This window comes from Lissotriton vulgaris, chromosome 12 (genome assembly GCF_964263255.1).
Source record: "Lissotriton vulgaris chromosome 12, aLisVul1.2, whole genome shotgun sequence".
NCBI classification, from domain to species: Eukaryota; Metazoa; Chordata; class Amphibia; order Caudata; family Salamandridae; genus Lissotriton; species Lissotriton vulgaris.
In genome coordinates, this window is record NC_141700.1 from 590,389,520 (window position 1) to 590,412,888 (window position 23,369).

Consider the following 23,369-nt stretch of genomic DNA (forward strand, 5'->3'; position numbering starts at 1 on the left):
TTACTGGAAGGCTTATAGTCCCTGAGACTTCGGATCAGAAGGACATCCAGCTAACCCTTTGGGGTTACTTTGGGTTCTGGGGACAAGTGATACAGGTCCAGTCCTTCTCACCCAGGCAAGAGGGCAGCAGGCCAGCAGGTCAACACAGAAAAGAAGGAGTTCAGCAAAGCAGCAATCCAGCAGAGTGGCAGTCCTTCAGCAGCACAATGGTCCTTATTCCTGGCAGAGTATCCACAGGTCCAGAAGTGGACTGAAGTGGTGGTGTCTGAGGGCCAGTACTTATACCCAGTAGCGCCTTTGAAGTGATGGAAACTTCAAAGACAGGCCTTTGAAGTGTTCAGAGATCCTCCCTTCCTATCCTGGCTCCAGACTCACTACATGGGGGTATGCAGCTCTTTCTGTGGGGATAGGACACAGCCTATTCAGGTTCAAGTGAGGCTGGGTCCTTCTCCTCTCCCATCCTGCCAGGATGGCCCATCAAGTTACACCTAAGCTCCAATTGTGTGTGGCTGTCTAGGGGGAATTCACAAGGCCCAGCTGTCACCCATCCCAGATACGTATCAGAGACAAGCAGCCGGCACCAATTGGCTAAAGTAAGAAAATAAACACAAGGAGATGATGGACGAAGCTCTGAAACTTTTCAGACACACCCCCAGTCACAGATCTGGGTTGAATCCATCAGCATTCTTTAGCTCACTTCGCCACCTCAGTTCAGACCCGCTATATGCAAATCAGTATTGACCCTGTGCCTCATGGGAACAGTCCAGCCCGAACTGCCAAGCCAGGTCTTACCTGAACCGGCAACAAGCATCCTGGCACCGGTTTCTGGGTAACACCCTTCATCGGCCAGGCTAGCTTGAATCCAGTGCAAAGTGAGCAATGGACCCACGTCTTAGCACACCCTGCCAACTTAGGGCGAACAAAGCAAACATAAGGAGATGATGGACGGAGCACTGAAACCTTTCAGACACTCACCCAGTCACAGATATGGGTTGAATCCATCATCATTCTTTAGCTCACTTCCCCACCTCAGTTCAGACCCAGCTATTTGCAAATCAGTCTGACCCTTTGCCTCATGGGAACAGTCCAGCCCAAACTGCCAAGCCAGGTCTTCCCTGAACTGGAAACAAGCATCCTGTGACCGGTTTCTGAGTAACACCCTTCATCAGCCAGGCTAGCTTGAATCCAGTGGCAAAGTGAGCAAGGGACCCACGTCTGTGCACACCCTGCCAACTTAGGGTGAACAAAGCAAACACAAGGAGATGATGGACGGAGCACTGAAACTTTTCAGACACTCACCCCCAGTCACAGATCTGGGTTGAATCCATCATCATTCTTTAGCTCACTTCGCCACCTCAGTTCAGACCCAGCAATATGAAAATCAGTCTTGACCCTGTGCCTCATGGGAACAGTCCAGCCCTAACTGCCAAGCCAGGTCTTCCCTGAACCAGAAACAAGCATCCTGGGACCTGTTTCTGAGTAACATCATTCATCAGCCAGGGTAGCTTGAATCCAGTGGCAAAGTGAGAAGGGACCCACGTCTGGGCACACCCTGACAACTTAGGGCGAACAAAGCAAACACAAGGAGATGATGGACAGAGCGCTGAAACTTTTCAACCATCAATCGTTCTTTTTGCTATTGTCACCCCCCGAGTGGGACAGGTATGCTCAGACGTGGGTCCCACACTATCCATCCCACTGGAGTCAAGCTATCCAGGCTGATGAGGGCTGAAAGCCCAAAACCAGTCCTAGGATCCTTGTTTCCAGTCCAGAGAGGACCTGGCCTGGCAGTTCTGGCTGGACTGTTCCCTTTGGGTGCAGGGTCAAGACTGATTTGCATATGGCTGGGTCCAAACTGGAATGGCATGGTGAGCAAAAAAACGATGGATTTAGGCTCATATCTCTGTACTGGGGTGAATGTATGACATTGTTCAGCATTCTGTCCCTCAATTGTTCTTTTTGCATTAACCCCCGAGTGGGACGGCTATGCTCAGACATGGGTCCCGTGCTCTCCATGCCACTGGAGTTAAGCCATCCTGGCTGCTGAGGGCTGAAAGCCCAAAACCGGTCCTAGGATGCTTGTTTCCAGTCCAAGGAGGACCTGGCCTGGCAGTTTGGGCTGGACTGTTCCCATTGGGTGCAGGGTCAAGACTGATTTTCATATGAATGGGTCCAAACTGGAATGGCATGGTGAGCAAAAAAATGATGGATTTAAGCCCAGATCTCTGTACTGGGGTGAATGTATGAGATTGTTCTGCATTCTGTCCATCAATCTTCCTTTTTTTAAAGTAACAAAATGCCAACTTTCTAAAAGTAGCATTTTCAGAATTGCAATTTAAAATCCTACTTCACGATAAGTTTGGATTTTAAATTGTGATTCCAGAGACACCAGACCTGAAGGGTTTATCTCTTCCCAAATGAAAATTGTACTTAAAAAATGTCATAAGGTAATTCCCCATGCGATCCTATGGGAGAGATAGGTCTTGCTGTAGTAAAAAAATAATTTGAGAGATTTTCACTACCAGGTCATGTAAAACATAAAAGTTCAAGTCCTGCCTTTTAAATACATTGCTCCCTCCACTTTGGGTTGTCCAGAGCCTACATTGGGGGTAATGTATATGTAAACAAAGGGAAGGTTTGGCCTGGCAAAAGGTTTCTTTTGTGAGGTCAAAATGGCAGTGTACACTGCACACGCAGGTTCTGCAGTAGAAGGTCTTAGACATGGTTACAGGGCTACTTAGGTGGGTCATACAAGCAGTGCTGTAGGCCCACTAGTAGCATTTAATTTAGAGGTCCTGGGGACATGTAGTGCACTTTACTAGGGACTTATACGGAAATGAATTATGCCAATCGGGTTTGAGGGAATATTGCCAAGTTTAGGGGAGCAAGCACATGCACTTTAGGACTGGTTAGCAGTGATACAGTGCTCAGATTCCTAAGGCCAGCAAAAACGAATTAAGCAAAAAATGGAGAAGGAAAGCAAACGATTTTGGGTAGACTATGCATAAAGGGCAATTTTTAACATCTACACTTTATAAAAAATGTTTAAATAATGAATAAAAAGAAATAAAGACCACTGCTGGGGGAGTCTCGTTCAGCTACTCTGTTCAATGTCCTTGAACTCCTTATTCATTTGGTAAATTTCATTGTGGTTTTCAACAATTGCCTAGATCTCGTGTTCTGTACGCTCATTGCCAATGTTTTTTTACCTCAGTCACAGGGCTGCTAGCAACAGAACTAGAGTCTTCCCCCAAACCTTGGGGGTATCTGGCATTCAGTCTCTATATCAGTTCTCTCTAAATGAAGAGAGGCAGATAACAGGCTAAAAATTATTCAATCTCAGTTTCATACAGTGAAGTTTTAACTTCATGTGTGCACTCAAAGGCATTGGAGAGGTGCTGCCCACAAATCCTGGGATGAGTGTTCAAAAAAAGCATCCTTTGGCATGATGCCTTTCTCAGGTTGACCCAAAAAGGAACTCAAACAATTGCAGGGATAGCTTCAATCTTCATATTCCCTGTTATTGGCTGTCCTTGAAGAAAGCAAAAGTCACAACCATGAAAGTAATATCAGAGACTTGCTGCCAGTCACCTGTGCATGCAGAATCAGGTTTATCGCCTATTCAGGGGTAGTGAAATGCTTTGTATGTCTCCATAGAAACATCCAGGCTCATAACATAATATGCGCTTTCTAGGTACCACCTATGAGGAACTATTTTTTCCCTTGTGGAGAGATTTCTCCATTGATCGGTGTTTAAATAATGGTGGCTTATGTTGCTCTAGGAACCAGTCATCAAAGGGGATTATTCTGTCTCACTGCCTATAGCCTGGGCACCATTCTGAGGTCTCTCAAACACCCCACTAGACGCTGAAGTCAGGTTCTGGCCATACAGCCCCAGCTCCTGACACTCTAAATTCTGACACACTTCATCCCTTTGAGGGGTCTCTTCCTGAGACTAGATGCTTGCCTGTGAAAAACTATTTCCAGGGGACGAGGCATCAGACTCTCTCTGCTTCTCCCATGTAGAGGCAGGGCACTTCTGCATTCCAGAAGTGTCTTTGAATCCTCTTTTCAACAAATAAAATGTTGCTCCTTTGTAGCATGCATATGCAATAATCACTTTATTTTCAGCTGGCAGATCCCTCACGAGAGACATCGGGGGTTCACCCCCCTAAACTGGTTCTTTCAATGTGACAAAGGATTGGGTTCAGTGGCAGTTGCAATTGCAAATGTAGTTACAACCTGCTGGGATTCTCCTAATTGTCCAAGTCAGCTTCCACCATGGCCAACCTGACAAGGTCATTCCCTAGGATAAACCTAATTGAAAGAGAATCAAGTACGTCAACAACAACTCCACTAACATGATCTCCAATCTGTGATTTAAGCCATGCTAGGGTATGACTAAAACACTTCCCTAACATGGGTCTGGTCAGGCCACTGATTCCATTGAGGTATTTCCTAGGCCTCATAGTTTACTTCCACACTATTTTCTGATTTGCTTTGCTGTCTCAGAGTCAGTCGCTGTTCATTCACAAATGCTGGATGTATTAAACGATGGATATGTAATTTTTCTTGGGAGGCAAATCCAGGTTTTGTATCTCCATTAGTCGGAATTGACAGTCCTGGTTAATCCACGTACAGTAGGACAAAGGCTTTATGAACTTCTCAAGGGTGGGGTGGTATGTAGTGCAATTGTCTGAAAGTTTACATTCTGTGACCCAGGTGACCATAGCTGAAGTAGCCTTTTGAGTACTCTCCATAGACACCCTTTCCTGCCTCAGGGCCTTGTCCTTTACAAAAGATCCAGTCTGCCTGCACTGAGTCCTGGGACGCAGATGACTACAAGCTGTTTTATGGCCGGACCTCATAGCCAGTTGTTTGCGATCATCAACTGCATACAAAAGGTGTTCTTTCACAGAAAATTAAACAAACTCTCAAATGATCTTTCATCAAGCTATTTAAATTTAAACAGGACCTTAATGCAAGGCTTTCTTATCTCATGAGGCTCATTCTCTGTCTACTTGAAATTCAAAAAGTAATATATGGGAGTCTTCTCACACCTCCTGCATCGTTCTTGGACCCATACTCCGCCATTTACCCACACCCAAGACCTTGATTCGTCTGTACTGCTGTGAGGCAAACACCTAAGGAAACCTGTGTGTGGGTCAGGAATATCAAGCATGGATTATTGCTATACCAGAGTATCTTAGCTAAAATGTTGAGGAAAAAATATTAACAAGTAAGTATTTATAGATTATCTAATCCTAACTCCATATCTATATACCTTGAATATGTATAAATCTCTTCAAGGTACATACATTAGGAATTAGGAATAGTAAATCTATGCTTCCCTCTGGACAGTTACCTGTCGATACTTTTGTCCTCAATATATAGGCTACGATATTAAGGTAGCACAATATCTCATACCTGATATTTTGTTCTTAAATCAAAACCTACAGCTCTCACATCTCTCTTTTTGTGTGTAAACAATAACACATGCTTTGCCCACCAAATGCATCTCATCAAAGTCATTCAGGATGTGACGGTGAGGAGGAGAAGGATTCACAGGCGTATATAGAGCCAGATGGGCAGTGGGAGTGGGGGAGAGGTCTATAACTTTCACTTCAGATAGATGGACTCTGTCTCTCCTTTCCTTCCAACTTATGTTTTGGACCTGCCCACTCTCCATGTGCTTCTGTTGACTTTGGATCCTTAACCTCTATTCCCAGACACCAGTGCATTAGGCCCCAGTGCTACACTACCATCACCCAGTCTAGCACTTCCATTCCCAGCACCAGAGGCCACTGTGAACAGTCACAACACTTCCCCAGCTCTGTACCTTCACCATAGAACATTACTGTGACACCCAGGATCACAGTGTTGCCCAGCAATGCAGTAAGACCTCTTACAACATTTTACCATAAAACACAGCACAATTATCAACGCCACTGCACTACCATCAACCATCACTGCACTCTTCCTTCCCATTCCAACATTGCCACGACCTAGTAATGCAGTACAGTCTCCATCATTGCACAGACATCCAAGCACCTCAATACTACCCGGGTTACTATAATATAATCCTCACAACACTGGACTTTCAACTAACACTACAACTCAACCAGCCCCGTAAGTTGCTGTCACTCTCAAACATTATTCACCTCCACATCACTGCAATATCACTCACACAGCATTGCAGTATTGCGTCCATAAATTATGTATAAAGGCATTACTCCTTGTCCCACTACCACACATTCCTTCTCAACATGTAATACCCTCTGCCACCCCCAGACCCACCCCCTGCCTATGAAAAATGCTGCCCGCCCCTGCGCCACCTGTACGTAAACAAGACGAGCTGGAACTCAGTTGGACTGCACCAGGAAGGTGGGAGGGACCTAGAAGGAAGGCGAGGGAGTAGGACTAAGAGTAATGCCATTATCTGTAAGTAATGGACTCATTACCTCTGGTCCCTCTTACGCCTTCCTTTTTAACCCATGAGGACATAGCAAGCAAAAACAGGGACAGACAACTGAGTGAAAGGAATACCAATTTAATAACGTGCCCCAATCACAACACAACAGACCCCCTATTCATAGAGGACAAGACTCTGTGACCCAGGACATAATTCAAATGTTCCAGACCGGCTGAATTTAGCATTGTGCCAACACCCCTCATCGCAGCTTATACATCAAACACAGACTACATAAAATGTTCTTTCCCTTCTTTCTTATATTCCCCTCTGCAAACCACGATATCGTGGAAGAACACTGAATACACTGCACTCCACAAACCCCAAAAGAAATAAATAGTACAGTGGTGAGGATGGGCAGTTGTGGTTGTCTCAGTTGTAATTGAGGTAATGTGGATAGTAGTGCACCAGTGAAGAGTGACTGTGTAATGTGTAGGATGGCCGTGTGAGATTTATTTTGGCAGCAGAAGTGATTCTCTAGGCTCTGAGACATCATAGCCCTGGCTTCCTGTAGTCATCTTGCATGGAGGCAGTGCAGTGATGGGGTGATAGTGTATGGTGCCAGAGCAGAGATGGGAGGTGGGAATTCTTAAGTGTGCAATAGAAGTGCGGCTATATAGTTAATAGTAAGTTGATGATGAAGTAATGTGGTGAGGAGATATCGTAGTGTTATGCAGTGCCCTGTGATGGTGGGCCCTGGTAGTTTGGTGAAGTGATTTCATGGTGAGGTGGTATGATAGCGTAGTACAGGAGGGCGGCTGTGTGATGAAGGGACTACTTTCTAGAGTTCTTAAATAGTATTGCCGCACCTGGAAAAGAAGTGAAATGGATGATAATGCACCAGTGATGCATGCTTGAGTGGAGTAACGTGCTTAGAGTGCCCATATACAACATCAAGTGACCTTGTCGTACTAGGACCATGCAATCAACACAAATCCCTATCCCAGTAGAAAAGGGATGAATATATTATAATAGAAAGTCAGAGGCAGTAGAGAGTTAGGGGGCTTATATGGGTTCAGAATTTGTTTGATGGCTTATTTCCATGCTCATTCCCCCAATTCCAAGCCACCTTAAATGCCCTAAGTCATTCTGGCACATATTTTCTACTCTTGTGACAATAATCTGGGTTGTTTTTTATTCTCTACCCTCTACTGAACCCCTTCCCATAGCAGATCCAATACTCAAAGTATTACCTGCAGTTCCCAAAGCTTCCTTGATCTATAAATCCCTTCTTTATCCTGATCTAGTTCGCTCTACATCTAGAGTGGAGGCTGCCTGGGAGGCGATTTGGGCTGTGATTGGAGCGTTGATTTTTTAAACAAACTATGGGGTAGATCTTTGAAGATTACTAGATCTGCCTCCACTACTCAGTCCTTGTTCTTTCTCTACCACAGATTATATTATACACCCTCATCTATAGCAAAGTTCACACACTCTACTGATGAGATCTGCTGGTCCTGTTGGGAACACCTCTCACATATTTTTCACTTACAGACTCCTTTATCCAACAGTAATCTCTTTTTAGGTAGTTTATCAGATTCATTAGGATTGTATTTGCATGGGAAAGGTTTATTTGACTTGATGTTAGCCTTAGCTTTTCAGCCGATCTCACTTTAATTTGAAATATTTACCTAAACTTTCAGTGAAATCCTGGTGGAACAACATTTGTCATTATCATAGATTTGACATTGCATTTGCTTCTTCTGTTAAACCTCATGTAAATAGGGATTTATTTTGGTCATCATTAACCAATTATTTAACTAAGATTTCAACCCCTGTATCACGTAATTGTTCAGAAAATTTCCAGCCTTCATAGATCATTTGGTCAATGTTTTTCCCCTATCATGTTGTTCCCCTTTTAGTATATTACACTTCTTCTTTTGATTTGTATATTTGCCTGCCTCTTGCATAAGAAAAGATAATTTACAATAAGTTTTAATAAGTAAAAAAGTCTATTCGGTTGTATAGGTATAATAAGTCTATAATATAATCTCATGATCTTCAGTTATAGAACTGTACTTTATACTCCTTTTTCCCCTCCCCCCTTTCCCCCTTTATTATTGCTAAAATGAAAACAGATTCGTACTCTGCTTATTGTCTGTTTTTATATTCCATTATACTATACATATTTAGTTTTTCACGATCTTTTCTTATGTAATTGTTACTTACTTAATAAAGCTTATTAAACATAAAAAAGAAAGTCAGAGGCAGCCATCAAAAGTGGAGGGTTTTAAAAGCTTTTCTGAAGGTCAGATAATAATTTATTTGCCAGATATTCAGAGGCTGGACAAGCAGTTCAGTGCATACGACCCAGCACTTTAAGTGCACGCGCCCCATCATTGAGAAATTCAAGCCTATCATGAGTGGAATGATTGAATTAGTGTAAGCAACTTGTTCTGAATGTGCCACTTTCCAGTCTATTTTTAGCTGATTTTATTTTTCAAGACAGTCACCTTATGAAAATCTGCACTGCACTGTCTGAAAGTACGTCTGGTGCCACGCCCAGCGAGCATTTCTTCTCATTGTGGTTTGTTTACTGACGACTGTATTCTCACGGATATCACGTGTCATTTTGTCATACTTTACAGAAATGTTTGCATCAATCTTGCTGCTACAATACATGCGTCATGCCACGAACGTTTCTATGGCAAGCTCGCGCCAAAAGAACAAACTTGCAGCCTTTCATTTAAGAGCGACCCACTTGTCCATTCATGTACTTATTTTTTTTAAGAATCTCTGGAAGTCTAAGATCCCACGAATTCCATGGCGTCCACCGTCATACGAAATTGGGAGAGATACATTTCTGCAAATGGTACTTCACATGAGAATAAAATCATCAGTAACAAACTAAAATGAGAAAGAATGCTCATCATGGTGCCAGGTGTACTCTCGGATGCCACTTTTACATTTATGTCGTCTGTCTTATGTTGTTCTCTTGTGTATTTACTTCAGGTCGTGGGCGTTTTTCAAAGACATTAACCCAAAATTAAAGGATGTGAGTTGTCGTGACAACTACTTGGTTATCAATATCTCAATAAAATGAATTTGCGTGGAAACACTAATAGAAATCAATTTGAAAACCAAAGAGAAAAACAGGTCTATCAAGCACTCTCACAATTGTGTAGTATTCCAAATGATTATTATTGTCATTCGCAAGTTTTAGGATTAGAGTTCATTGACAGGAAATGGACTTCCAAAATACGGATCCAGACCAGATGTTAGACTTCAAATCTTTATTTCATATACATTAAAGGTATTTCCAGCTTGTCCTGCCGACACGTGTTTCGTCTCATGGAGACTTTTTCAAGGCAAAAAGGAAATTGTGCACTGATGTTGAAAAACACGAATCTTGTTTCCCAATGTAGATGAAAACGAGTTCTAAAGTCACTCAGGCAATATGAATCCAAAAAAAGGTTTTCAAAAGGGACGCGATCCTTATAATCTTGGTCACTTGATCCTATTGGTGTAGAGCATGAAACGATATCCAAAGTAATCGTTCAATGTGTAAGATAGTAGACTTAATTAATTCAAAGGTCTTGCTGCATGGAGGTGGATTCGTTATTCTTAAATTCGTGGGAGGACCATGATAAGTCACTCGTTTAGCGCATAGTAACATGAACACCTCCACTGCTATCAGCTGATAGCAGTGGAGGTGTTCAAGAGGGTTGGGTTGGCTTGATGTCAAGAGGGAGGGTGTTCCATAGTCTTGCTGTAGCAACTGTAAAATGGCGATCTCCCCATAATGATTTCTTAGTGCGTGAAATGGTGAGAAGATGAGCTGAAGAGGAGCGCAAGGGTCTGGTGGGGGTATACGGGCAAAGTACTTTTTTTAGGAACTCAGGTCCAGAATTATTAATTGCTTTGTATGCGATGCAAAGAGCTTTAAATTTAGTTTGGCTTCTAATTGGCAGCCAGTGAAGTTGACGTATGACTGGGGAGATAGATTTAAACTTAGGGGTGCCGGACAGTACTCTGGCTGCTGAGTTCTGAACTAATTGCAATTTGTTCAGGACTTTCTCCTGAGCATTTAGGAGGAGTCCGTTACAATAGTTGATCCTCGACATAACCAGTGTGCACATAAGGGTTTTACCAGCGCTGGGGGGGAGGAATGGAAGGAGTTTAAAGGATTAAAGGTCCTTATGAATTGCTATTGATCCAGGTGCAAACTACAACGGAAAGAAACGTGTTGACCAGTCCATAGGAATATTAGGAACATTATTTTCTTACTATTTTGAGTGTTTTTATCTTTTAACATAGACCCCTACAATAAATTTATTCTATAGGCATCTTTAGTTAATGTTAATCTACTTTTTCACCGATCTACCTTCAGCTCATTATACAACAGTTTCTCTATCACAGCCAGGAGTTTACTTGGTTGTTCACTTTGTAACATAAAGACCAGAAATCATAAAAGATCTCCAACAGTGAGCCCCCTTTGAGGGCCTGTTAGGCATCACAGTGCTGGCCCAACAAGGAGCACGGACCGATGATGAAACATGCCACATTTTGGTGGGTGAGGGCTTGTGCTCCGATGAGTTAACGCTACTTCTGACTGATTAGGACCCGGTTACATAATATAGTAATCTGAAACCTTAGCTCGGAATGGTACACTTTTGTTGTCTATTGATATGAGCGGTCGAGTGTGCACTGGAGCGTAATTACTCTTAGTCCTTTTGTTTGAGATTAGAAAGGGATTTAAAAACCTAAAGTTCTTTAGTGAGAGATGTTTTTCTCTGCATTACATTTATGAAGACCAAGGCTCATAGGCACTACAGGATTTCTCCAAGGCTGTAACTTGATTTATTTGTGCGGAAATAATGAGTGCCTAATACTTACCTTGGCAATTTTCCCCTTTACAGATAGGTGAGCGAGGTATTAATCTCTCTGGTGGACAGAAGCAAAGGGTCAGCATGGCGCGGGCGGTGTACGCCGACAAGGAAATTTACCTGTTGGACGATCCCCTGTCCGCTGTCGACGCCCACGTTGGAAAGCATATTTTTGAAGAATGCCTGAAAAAAAAACTGAAAGGCAAGACAGTTGTCCTAGTTACTCATCAACTGCAGGTGATACATTCTAAATTGCATTTATGGAAAATAATTCCACTTGTAGTGTGTGATATATTTGTAAATGAATCCTCAGTTGCTTGATTTCAAGAATGACATAGTTCTATCTTTGTACCTACATGAAAGTCAATAAATGTGTGCTTTGTGCCCTGAGAATGGTAGGGATTTTGTCTTTAGCTGTCTTGTCCTTTCTGTTTATACTGTTTTTCTTACCCACAAATCATTTAAAATTACAGGAAACAGCCACAATTAAGTTATCTTGTAGCAATGGACAATAGTTCAAACATTTGTCCTGAACTCACCAGCCACTGATCCACCCGCTAAAAACCTCCGCCCGCTCAGTTTTTATCCCTGCCACATTACCATGGCGGGGGGACCCAGGCAGATGGAGAGACCATCTGCCGGTTTTCCGCCCGGTCAAGGAGTCGACTGGGCGGAAAAGCTGCTAACATCGTGGCGGTGTCTGGGAGACACCACCATCCATATTAGCATAATAGCGGGGAAAATCCTTTCCGTGGCGGCCAACGCTGCCACGGAAAGGCAGGCGGTTTTCGCCATTGGGGGCCCAGGGACTCTAGGGGGTGGGGGGTGCACATGGGGGGTGCCTATGGGACCACCCTGCAGTTCCATGCACAACACGGCAGGCACTGCGCGCTGCCTGCCATGTTGTGCATGGTAGTGCATGACATTCCTTCTTGGCATTGCGGCGGGCGGTGCTGACAGCATAGCCCCCGCAATGCCAAGAATGCAGGATGCACCCGCCAGTGTGGCGGGCGCACCCTAATGTCACCAACTGGACCCCCGCACCAATGGCAGGCGGTCCCATTATACGAAAGGATAGCGGGCGGACAAAGTCCTTCGGCGATCCTAATGATGCCCATAGTGTCTCAGGGTCAGAGCTCAATTTCAGCCCGTGAATTCTTTTACTTGGCACCGGCACTTAATTATCAACAATGGTACCTATGACAGTCTGCCACATGGTGGTGCTGTTTGTCTTATTAAGAGATAAAAAGTTGTTTATTAATTGCATATAAACTTAAAATGAGCAATACCTGCTGCCCAAGCCATTCTTATACCTTTGGGGCCTGGAATAGGCTGAATTGTCAAATGGTAGGCATGTGATGGTTAGTAGTTGTGGCTATAATGTCACTGACACTGCTGGTAGGATCAGTAGTTTACAAACTAAGCACTGCTCAGGGTACACAGATAGAGGGAAAGAAATTGAAATAAATCATTGACAACTCTGATTCATTCTTTGGGAGGGAGCGCTTTCAGTTTCAAGGGTCCTGTAGGTTTTTTCGATGCACTGAAATAGTACTGAAAACTGAAAAGTAGCATACTTCAACTCAGCAAGAGTTTATTATGGAGGGTTTTGATAAACTATGGCTGCCTCTTTTTATTGAGAGGAACGTATAGGGTACTTGAAGGTCGGCATGATGAGTGAGTCAGAGACCGATGAATTCAAGCGTTTACAAAGCCAGTAGGTCTCAAATTTGAAATGAGAGTGCTGAGCTACTGGCCTGTCGTGATTGAGGCTGTTTGCCTCTGGGTCCTCTAGTCCATCCACTATCACCCTGTAAAATAGGCCAAATACAACCCTTATTGCACTTTGCTTTCAGGGTAGCGAGAGTGAGTAGTCAAAGAGATGTAGTGTGGGATGGGGGCAAGAACTCAGAACTCAATAATCATCGGATAAATAACATAATGTCCACCTCAAGTGCTTTAATCATTCACCACAACTGAATATTTCACAATTCAGTTCAGATTGGTGATTAAAGGACTGCATCCCTGGTTGTGATCTCATTGAGCAGGTTTCGATGTGAAACTCACTACAATAGGTCTTACCCTAGATTTTATTTTGGCAAAAAGTTTCAATGCTTCATGTTTGAGTTCGAGTTCTCAGTACTTGGTTTCTCTCAGAGGTAAGACTAGCGAATTCATGCGCTATGGTTTCACAGGGGGTGAAGCGACGGGTCCAGCCTGCACCTTTTTACCTCAAGAAGTACCCCTTCACCACAAGCATTGATCGACAATTACAGCCATGCGGGTTTAGACAATAAGGGGCTTCATCCGTTGCAGGCTCCAAGACTGTCCGGGTTCACTTGGCAGTGACTGGTCTCATATAGCGTTAAGAAAGGAGCAAAAGAAACAATTCCTGCATTCTACAGCAGCTCAAGTTCTGGTTGTTTTGGTTTTCTCGCATTCCAGTATTATAATTTGGCCACGAATGGTGGCGTAATTAAGCAGTGTGGCTTAATGGAGTAATTTCATAAAATGAAAGTATCAAGAGTCACGCGAAATACCCCAAATTACATCAGTTTCACTGGCACAGTTTACATTCCAATGGCCCATACTGTAAACTCTAGATGTGCTTTTTAGGTCTCGCTTCCGCAATGCGCATGCGTTGCAGAGGAAAGAGACCTTCTGCCATCGATACAGCTTTTCTGGCAAAAACGTGCACGCGTTGCATTGCTTTCAATGGCAACGCATGCACGTCTGGCTATTCATCGCGGGAGCGAGCAGCTGGCACCAAATGTTATCAATTGTCGGGGTGACAGCCTCTCGCTCCCACGAGGTAATCACGCCGGCCCCCCCTCTCTCCCCTACCCCTGCTGCCATCAAAGGCGGCGCGCGCTTGTTTTTGCTTTTTTGCCGGTTTTCTAAACGTTGGTACAAAATTGCTCCACAACAGGGCGGTGTTTCAAAAACTAGACGTGCCAGATTTTCACAAGACCACAGTAACCTTCACCACATGTTGATTCCAAAGGATGCCAGTCAGCTTCATAGTTTAAATTGTTGATAGTTTTGTAATGTGTGAAGTAATGAACAGAATAATCTAGCCCTAGGTATGTGCCTGTCACAATACAGGCCTGTCAGTGCTCTTCCTCTTTCAGCGTCATTTACCATGGAGCACTTCATTATGCCAGCGATAGCCAAGCTGGGCTTTAACTCTGCAATCAGCATGTTATCCTGGAACACTAAATGTGTGCCATAAAATGCCTGCATATTGCATATGTCGTTAAAGCGATATTCATGCATCTGTGCAAAGGCAAATTACATCTGGACCAGCAGATTCATGCCGGAGATAATGTGACACATTGCACTCCCAAGGAAAATAACATTGCCACTCAGGGTTTGTCGACTGACGTAGATTGGGCAAAGAGACCTAAAGAACTCGGCCCGTCTCACCTCCAGCGCTTGAACGCCCTGCGAGGTTCTCTTCTTTTCGTGTTTCACGTCACAGCTCACACTCTGCTGCAGGCAGCGCTGGCAGAGGGAGTAGGGTATGGGCCACTTTGACACGGCCCTGTCTGGTGACGGCGAAGGCACCCAAGATATGAACTATCGAGGCCACACACGAGGCGGATGTTGTGATAATCTTTGAGAAGAGGTAGACAATGGCTGACACTCACTGGATGGTGTATCTGCAGAAGATATTTTATCCACTTCTTGCTATTGTTGGGATTCCGTGTAAGTAGAATAAATATTCCACCTCATGCCTCACCCGTCCACCACCCTGCCTCCCTTTCTATTTATCTCGCACTTGCAGGTTCTTTTTCATCCCTGATTTCCAACCATGTCATTGATTTACCATCTATTTGTTCCTCCTTCCATCTCCTTTTTCCTCTCTTTCTTCGCTTGCTTTGTTTCAAAGTCTGATGGTGAAAAATAAATCACTTGCAACCATGGGCAAAAAATAAACTCTGTAGGTGAGTCATCAGTATATGTTCTAAGCAGAGACCTGTGCATTGATGGAACTTTGAACTGATCAGAGCTCTGTCCTGAATTTTTGACTCTATTAAGCAACTTCTGTCATGCACTCCAGTTAGTCGTCTATTACACCTAGCAACTATCTTTAATATCAATTTATGACTCCAGACTCCTCACTGCTGTGCAGTTTGCTGTATTTGTATTTGTTCAATCAAATTGTAAATGCAGATTGTGAGGGTAAGCTTCGCATATCACCCTGTTGATTACCAGGCTATAGTGGTCAATTGATCATTTTAATGAATGAGAACTGTTAAGTGCTCTCTCTTGTGGATGGGGCCTGGCATTCTTGCATCCTTGATGTTTGAGGCTTTTAGGTTCGCTACATCATGCATACTGTGGCAGCGCAAAGGTTCCTGCCGGGCATACAGTTCCATAGATCACTCAAGGTTATTTGGGCTTCTTCCTAGTGAGGTTGTGGGCAGCCACTGCACCTTGTATGGCACAAAAGCCTTTTCTGTACATGCTGATACTTCAGAACGGATGCTGCATGTGGCATCTGATTTCAATTCGTCGCCTATAACTTCTGGAGTGAAACTATATCCAACCAATAAAACAGACCCCCCTCCACCCCGGAACGTTATAAAACACGGAGGGTCTGATTTACAGTTAGATGGGTGAGGAAAATACTCCTCATGCTGACCTGGAGAAGAATGCATCTGAGGAGTTCCTTCCATCATACTATCCACGTGGAGGTAGAACTCCAGCCCATGGAATCCCTCCTCTTTTAGCACTTCCTCTTGAAATAGGTGTTTCTGTTCCTCCACAGCACTAAATGCTATCAAGAGTCCTCACTGTTTTGCTTATGTAGCTGCCATATGACTTATAATAATTGTGTAGAGCATTTCACTCTCCACGCTGTACATTGTATTGTATTGTAATGTATATGATAGTAAGGCTTGTAGGGGGCATGCACTGTCTGGATCTACAGCTTGGTAGAATGGTTCAGGGGTAGGCATGTAATCTCCAACCAGAATAAGCATATCTCAGCCTCTGTATTTGTGGATAGACTACCTCAAATGTATATTGGTAAGGCTTCTAGGCTCTATATATAGTCTGTCTCTAGGGAATGGTTAACTTGCCCAGGCCAGCAGCCTGCCATCAAATTTTCAACCGGAATTGGTGTACTTAAAACCCTTGTAGGGTATATTATTTCAATCCTTGAGTAGTTTGAATCGTCTATAATGTTAGTAAATTGTGAGATCCATTCCCTAACATCCTTTGTGTGTTTTTTCCATGAGCAAAGGTCTTCTCTTGGCATAGCCTTTTTTTTCATCGTTAGAGCTTTTTGTGCCATCGAGGCCACCCAAACCATAAAACTGACGTTCATGCCGGTGAATAGTGTAAACAAAACTTTATTTCTCAAACATGCTGCAGGGCCTTAGACTTCACTTATTTGGTGTATTGGTGTATTGCGCCTTTTTTAAACCCTAGCCTGCTCATGGGGTCAAGGTGAATACTAACTGGGAATGACATTTACTGTTTACATACCGTCCCTTCACCACCTTCCTATCTCCCTTCCACTGCCTCATCACAAAATCAACAGAGAGCGGTCCCAAAGCATATAATCTTCTACTGGTAGAAGACGTTCTTTGAACCAGTAAGTAGCCTGAACCATGTTTACGTGGGTCTTCGTAGCAACAATGCTAGATGAACAGTTGTTTGCCTGGTAGCCCCACTTCTGAACTTTCTTTTAACAAAGGAACTTCTAAAGTGAAAACTGGCCAGGGATTTCATTAGTGAGAGGGGAGATCCAGCGGCCATTCTCCACTATGTATCTTTGGCAAACTGAGACAAGTATCCCTTTGCCAACAGTAAAAGTTTGGATTCACGAAAGTCTTTCACGACAAGAGTTTGATGTCTTTCTTGGTTCTCCTTATACAGTGGAGGAGGACTAGCTTGCTAGTGGCTTCCCCCATGTCACCCTTGTCAGTGTCCTGACCATTCGCCTTTCTAGAGAAAGGAGACTCTCAGTTTCACTGGCACAGTTTAAATTCCGAAGGCTCATACTGTAAACTCTAGATATGCTTTTTTGATGGAGTAATGGAAACGCGAGTTGTGCTATGACAGTCCTGAAAAACAATTATTTTTAGAATTCTTCATAAAGACCAATAGACATGATATAAAGAGAGCATTTGAAGTTAATTATTTTTAACTTTACTGAGCTTATGTACTTTCACACTTTCAAACAACATCGCTCAATATCACTAGGACCCTCTCAAGGTAGTGCATGGAGCTCCTGAAAAACTCCACTCCTTCCTTGCCCGCTAGCGTTAAGTTGGCGAGTGCGAGCTTGGAAAATCTTACTCCAGGCCACCTCCAGTGAGAGTTTTTCACTGCGGACAGTCCTGGATGGCCGCTACTGAACGGGTTGAGAAACCTTCCGTTCGTGTTAAGGAAGTTGCCTCTTGAGTAGAACGCCTACTCGAGGGGCAGAAAGAAGCAGAGCCCTCTTGCACTGTGCATATTTGTGTGCGCTGATTTTCCAGTGCGGGACAAACACCCAGTGCTAAAAATCTGTGCAAATGGCACGACCTAACACACTCCACTGTTTGTGGAACTCCGCATAGCGTGGCAGAGTTTTTTGGTCACTTCACTGAGTTCCGCGTAGCAGAACTTCACAAACTCCGCCCAGGCCTATTGATTCTCCTTAGCACACACTTATAAGATAATGCACGTATATACATGTGTTTCCACCATACATTTGACACATAAAAAACTGAATTTCAGTCCTTTTATTCAGGATGGTTGAAGTTTTATTTCAGGAGACGTCACAGCCGACACGTGTTTCGTCGTTGTGGGGAATGTAACCCCCGACTTTTTCAAGGCTGTTAAAAAAGGGGTGATGTTGTAATACAATACTTCCAGTTTAGACATTTTTTTGACAATATTCTATAGCTTTTTCAGGTCTAGGCTGATGGTGTGCTTAGACTTACAACAATTAGTGCATGGTCGTATTTATAGTGCTTAGATTACTTTCATTCATTGGGAATTTTCATATATTTTAACATTTTAAGGAGTATGAGCCCATTAAGAGAAATGGAGAGACCCGTGATCGTGTATTATTACCTTTATTTTACGTGGTGGCATGCACGTGATTTAACCGCAATATTTGTGAATACTAGCTCTGTTTCTGTGAGCGTTAACGCTATTTTTAGATTCGTGAGTTCATGCATATAAATGAATCATGCTTTCGGTACCTATTCTCCAATGGGTCGTATTGTTCTGTATAGAAGGAATGCGGAAACATAATTATACTTCCTTGTTGTCCTTGTATTATTATTTTATTTGTATGATCTTTATTATAATTATATAGCTACTTACATTTTGCGAGGTGATAATTCCAACCCTCGAAGGGGTTCTTGTTAGGATGTCTTGGATATACGGAAATCTTCTTATTGTTGTAGACACCAAAATATTGGTTTGGTATTTTGCAGCTGTGAAACATATATAGAGCTTTAGTATATGTTTTCGAATAATGTATCTAATTAATTAGACCCTTCCATTCACTATGTTGAAAGGTCATTCATATTCTGTTTTATCTAAAAGGTAAATTTCTCCAAATCAGTAGTGGGGGAAAAGGTTTTCACATATTTTTTCATATTTTTATAAGTGCTCCCCTTTATTCTACCCTTGTGAATGAATAGATCGGCCATTTGATTCTGTAAACCAGACCGCCGTTTTTGTAAGGTGCTCCCCACGCAGCAAACCCGGTGTTACTTCCCATTTACCGAGTCAGAATTAGAATTGCGATCGTTTTAAGTTCTTTAGTTAATCTCACTTCGATACCCAAATCTCTTCCGTGCAGACTATATTTAAGGTTACCCTTTAAAGTACTAGGCAATTATCCCGCCCGTGTTTTATTCGGTCGTTACCTTTGAGCCGCTGTTTTTGACGGAGAGTAATACGTCCCGTCTGCTGTTTCTATCTTGCAGTGATTATTTTGAAAAGTTTGGCGCCATATATTCAGAGTAGGAAGTGCTCCGTGCGTCTAGTGACGATTCACTTCCGGTTTAGTGTTTACGTATCCAAGTCCCATCTTCTGGGATTTACGCTGTTGTTGATTCGGCGGCCATATTAGCCTACCTACTATATTAATGAATGAATGGGCCCTCCACACTATTTCGGGGAATAATTTTCGTAATAATGTCTAAATTTATATTAAAGTAATTATCAAGAATGTTGTTAGTTTGTGTGTACGTTTATATCTTACTTTTATTAAATTCGGTTGTTTTTAATTTTGAGGGTGATAATAATGATACTGGTATAGCGGTAAATTAATGTTGACTAATATCGTCTTTTGCATTCTCAATATTTCGTAGTTGGCTACCGTGCTAATATCTATCAATATTACTGAGGCGTGATTCCTATTTTGTGGTTATACACAACAGTTTTCGGTGCTCTCCATATTGTGTGTGTGTCTAATAGTTTTCATAAACTTAAAACAATCTTTTTGGTCCAGTTTCTATTGTATTGATTTCTCCATTCAAAATGGGCTCAGAACAGTGTCAGATGCCATTACGTGGCCCACATCAACATTCAACAGTACAGGCATATAATACATTATAAGCAATATTCATACGTGTTAATGACTGTAATTAGTGCTTGCTTGTAAATTTCACCAATTGCTGGTCATTGTTTGCACCTATTGTTCTGCTATCAGATCATGTCTTGCTCATGTGCCTAGAAAGTAATGTAACTCATGATCGATGTTGAGACCCAGTTCTACACTTTTAAGTGTCATTATCCAAATAGCTTCCCTTCTTCGTAGTGTTAGTTCTCTATTTCCTCCTCTAGGGTGGATAGGTACATGTCAATTCCAAAATATTGGAATGAGTGACTGGATGTTTGCGCAGGACAGATTGACATGTGTGCCGCCACTGGGTAGCGCATGTCACCTTGTTTTACTGCCCTGATATGTTCATTAATTCTGTCTCTTAATGGTCTCTTGGTGCTTCCTATATATCTTTTCCCGCATTTGCAGTCTAGGGCATATACTACATATTTACTCAAGCAATTAATTGTAGTGTAGATTTTGTGTTTTTTGTTGTTTGGTCCTGTGAATTCCTTCATCTTTTTGTAAGCCCACTTACATGCTACGCACATTCCACAGCTAAAGAAGCCTGGATCTTTTAACCATGTGCTTGTTTTTGTAGTTTGAGGATAACTAGGGCTCAGTATGTTTCTCAATGTCGTCCCTTTCCTATATGTTAGTGTCGGTCTTTCCGTAATGTATTTGTTTAGTGTTGTGTCTTTACTGAGTAGATGCCAGTGTTTATTCAAACTTTTCCGTAAGACAGTGGCCCAGTTGTCATAACCTGTTACTAGTCTGATCTTATCCTGTTTGTTCTCTTGTTTGGGCTTCTCTTTTAGAGTGTCTTGTCTAGTTAGTTTTTCTATTCTGCTTTCCGCTTTCTGGAGTTCTTTGTATTTATATCCTCTGTTTAAGAATCTTTTGATCACTCCTTGTTTTTGTTGTTCAAATTCTACCTCAGTGCTGCAATTGCGTCGTGTTCTGACTAGTTCCCCATAAGGGATTGCTTTCTTTTGGTGTTCCGGGTGGGCACTAGTCGCATGTAATAAAGAATTACATGCTGTGGTCTTTTTGTATAATCTGCTTTGGATTGTGTTGTTTTCAATGTAAAATTCAACGTCTAGAAATGGTAATCTTTCTTTGTCATATTCCATGGTAAATCTTATGTTTTGGTCATTATCGTTAAGATATTTTTGGAATTCCTGCAGTCTGTCTGATGTACCTGTCCAAATCATAAAACAATCGTCAATATATCTTCCCCAATACAGGATATCCTTATTCCATTCTGAGGCTGGTGGGCCCCAGACTCTTGTTTCCTCAAACCTCCCCATCACTAGGTTGGCATATGAGGGCGAAAATCTGGAACCCATCGCCACTCCCTGCTTTTGCCTGTACCATTGTTCCTTGAAAAGAAATATATTGTTGTCTAGAATTGTTTCAATCATTTCTAAAATCATCTCCATGTGTGACCACGCGCTAGCTGGTCTTCTACTCAGCATGTGTTTAACCGCTGCTAGTCCTGTGTCTCTTTTTATACAGGTATATAAAGAGACTACGTCTAATGTGACCATTGTCATGTTTTCATCCCATGGTAGGTCTGCCATGGTCCCTAGAATATGTTTAGTGTCCCTTATGTACGAAGGGAGATTCTGTACAAGTGGTTTTAGGAACACATCTACATACTCTGACAGTCTTTCCGTTGGCCCCCCGATGCCTGATATGATGGGTCTTCCCGGGGGGAAAGTGTGGGGTTTGTGTACCTTGGGTACTGTGTAAATGCATGGGTATCTGGGTCTGTCTATTCTCAGATATGTGTGTTCATTGTCATCAATAAGACCCCTCCCGTGCCATTGTTTTAGGAGTCTGTTAATGTACTCCGTTAGTCTCCACATTGGGTTAGCTCCTATTTCTTCATAGCATTCTTTGTTTAGTAATTGGGAGAAAATTTCATGGTCATAATCCTTACTTAACATTACCACCATGTTTCCCCCTTTGTCTGCTTCTCTTATTGTTAGTTCTCTATTTCTGCTTAGTTCATTGAGTGCTTTCCTCTCCTCTCTTGTTAGGTTGTCTTTGTGTATATGTTCCACAGTTTTCTTGATATTATGTTGGTCTAAGTCAGCTGTTACTGCTTTAAAAAACTGATCAATGTTGTTACCCGCAGTGAGTGTAGGTGTCCACTTGGATTTGTCTTTTAACCCACTAGTAATGTTGTAATCCATGTTTATATCAAAGTCCCTCATAATTCTTTCTGTAAGTATACATTCATCTTCACATTCTGTTATTGACAGCAATAATCTAGTATCTAAAATGTCTTGAATACAATAATTACCATTAGCCATCATACCCAAATTTTGCTGCAGTTCTTTATTTGTCGATTTTGTCATTTCAAAGTGTTTTTTCAATTTGAGGCGTCGGGTAAATTTAAGCAAATCAATTTTAGTACTACATAAATCACCAACATTGTTAGGGCAGAAACCCATACCCTTTTCTAACACAGATATCATATCTTTTGTGAGTTCAAAGTCACTCAAATTCATCACTGTTACATTATTTATTTCCTCTGATTCTGGGTCCAAGACCTGGTTCTCATTCCTTGTCTGTTTTGAGCGGGCGCCTGCTCTTTTACCTCTCCTTGTTTTCCTTGTTGCCCTTTGTTCTTGCTTTCCCTGTTCCCCTTTTTTATTCTGTTGATCTCTAATAAAAAACTGTTGTTGGGGTCAACTGCACTAGTAGCACCCATCATTTCAATGTTATTCTCACTTGAATTGATGGTATCCAAGGATGTTATACTGGAGCCAACCGAGACAGTTTCACTTGGAGTCTGGGCTGTATTCTTGGGGACGAGATGGTCATACTTCTTCGCAAAAGTAAATACCCTCCCGCTCAGATAGTCTCGTTCATCCCTCTTGAGTTTCTTGCTCTTTTTTAACTTAATATCAGTGACATGTCGTTGTACTATGTCATTTAAAATCTGATACTTTTTGGTGGTCACATCAGGAAGGTTGAGCTCTTTTATTTCTTGCTCGAGTTTGTCTATATCTACTTGTAATTTGGCCACTTTTCTCTCACAGTTTTCTATTAAAATCATTATCAGATTGTTCGAATTGTTAGTCAATTCCTTTTCCCAGGCTAGTAAGAGATCTGGTTCCAGGTATGTTGGCATAATTTGTGATCTGAGGCCCCTGGGGATTCTTTTAACCTTTATGTACTGTTTAAGGGTAGCTGCATCCCACCACCTGGATGACTCAGAGATTTTAAGCTTTTCTAATCTGATGAATTTTTCTTTAAGACCCTCTTGTCTAGGGGGTAGTCCTCCTTGACCTGAAGAGGTACTTGGTTGTTGCGTACCTATGTTATTGAATAGATCCTCTGCTTCCTTGTCTCTGTCTGCTCTATTATTTGTCATAGAATTCATAGTGTTCCTCTAAGCTGCCCCTAGTTATGGACAACTGTTTTTACTACTGGGCTAGAGGTAATGTTACTATACTCATATGCCAACCTAGTGATGGGGAGGTTTGAGGAAACGAGAGTC

At 42.4% G+C, this 23,369-nt stretch overlaps 1 protein-coding gene across 1 annotated transcript in view; it reads left to right on the forward strand.

Moving 5' to 3' along the window:
* LOC147677796 (ATP-binding cassette sub-family C member 12-like) overlaps window positions 1–23,369 on the forward strand; it is a 1,047,046-nt gene that overhangs the window by 599,566 nt on the left and 424,111 nt on the right. Inside the window, exon 15 of the mRNA XM_086945450.1 lies at window positions 11,329–11,532. Within this exon, the coding sequence (XP_086801576.1) occupies window positions 11,329–11,532 (204 nt within the window). The remainder of the gene's footprint in view (window positions 1–11,328; window positions 11,533–23,369) is intronic.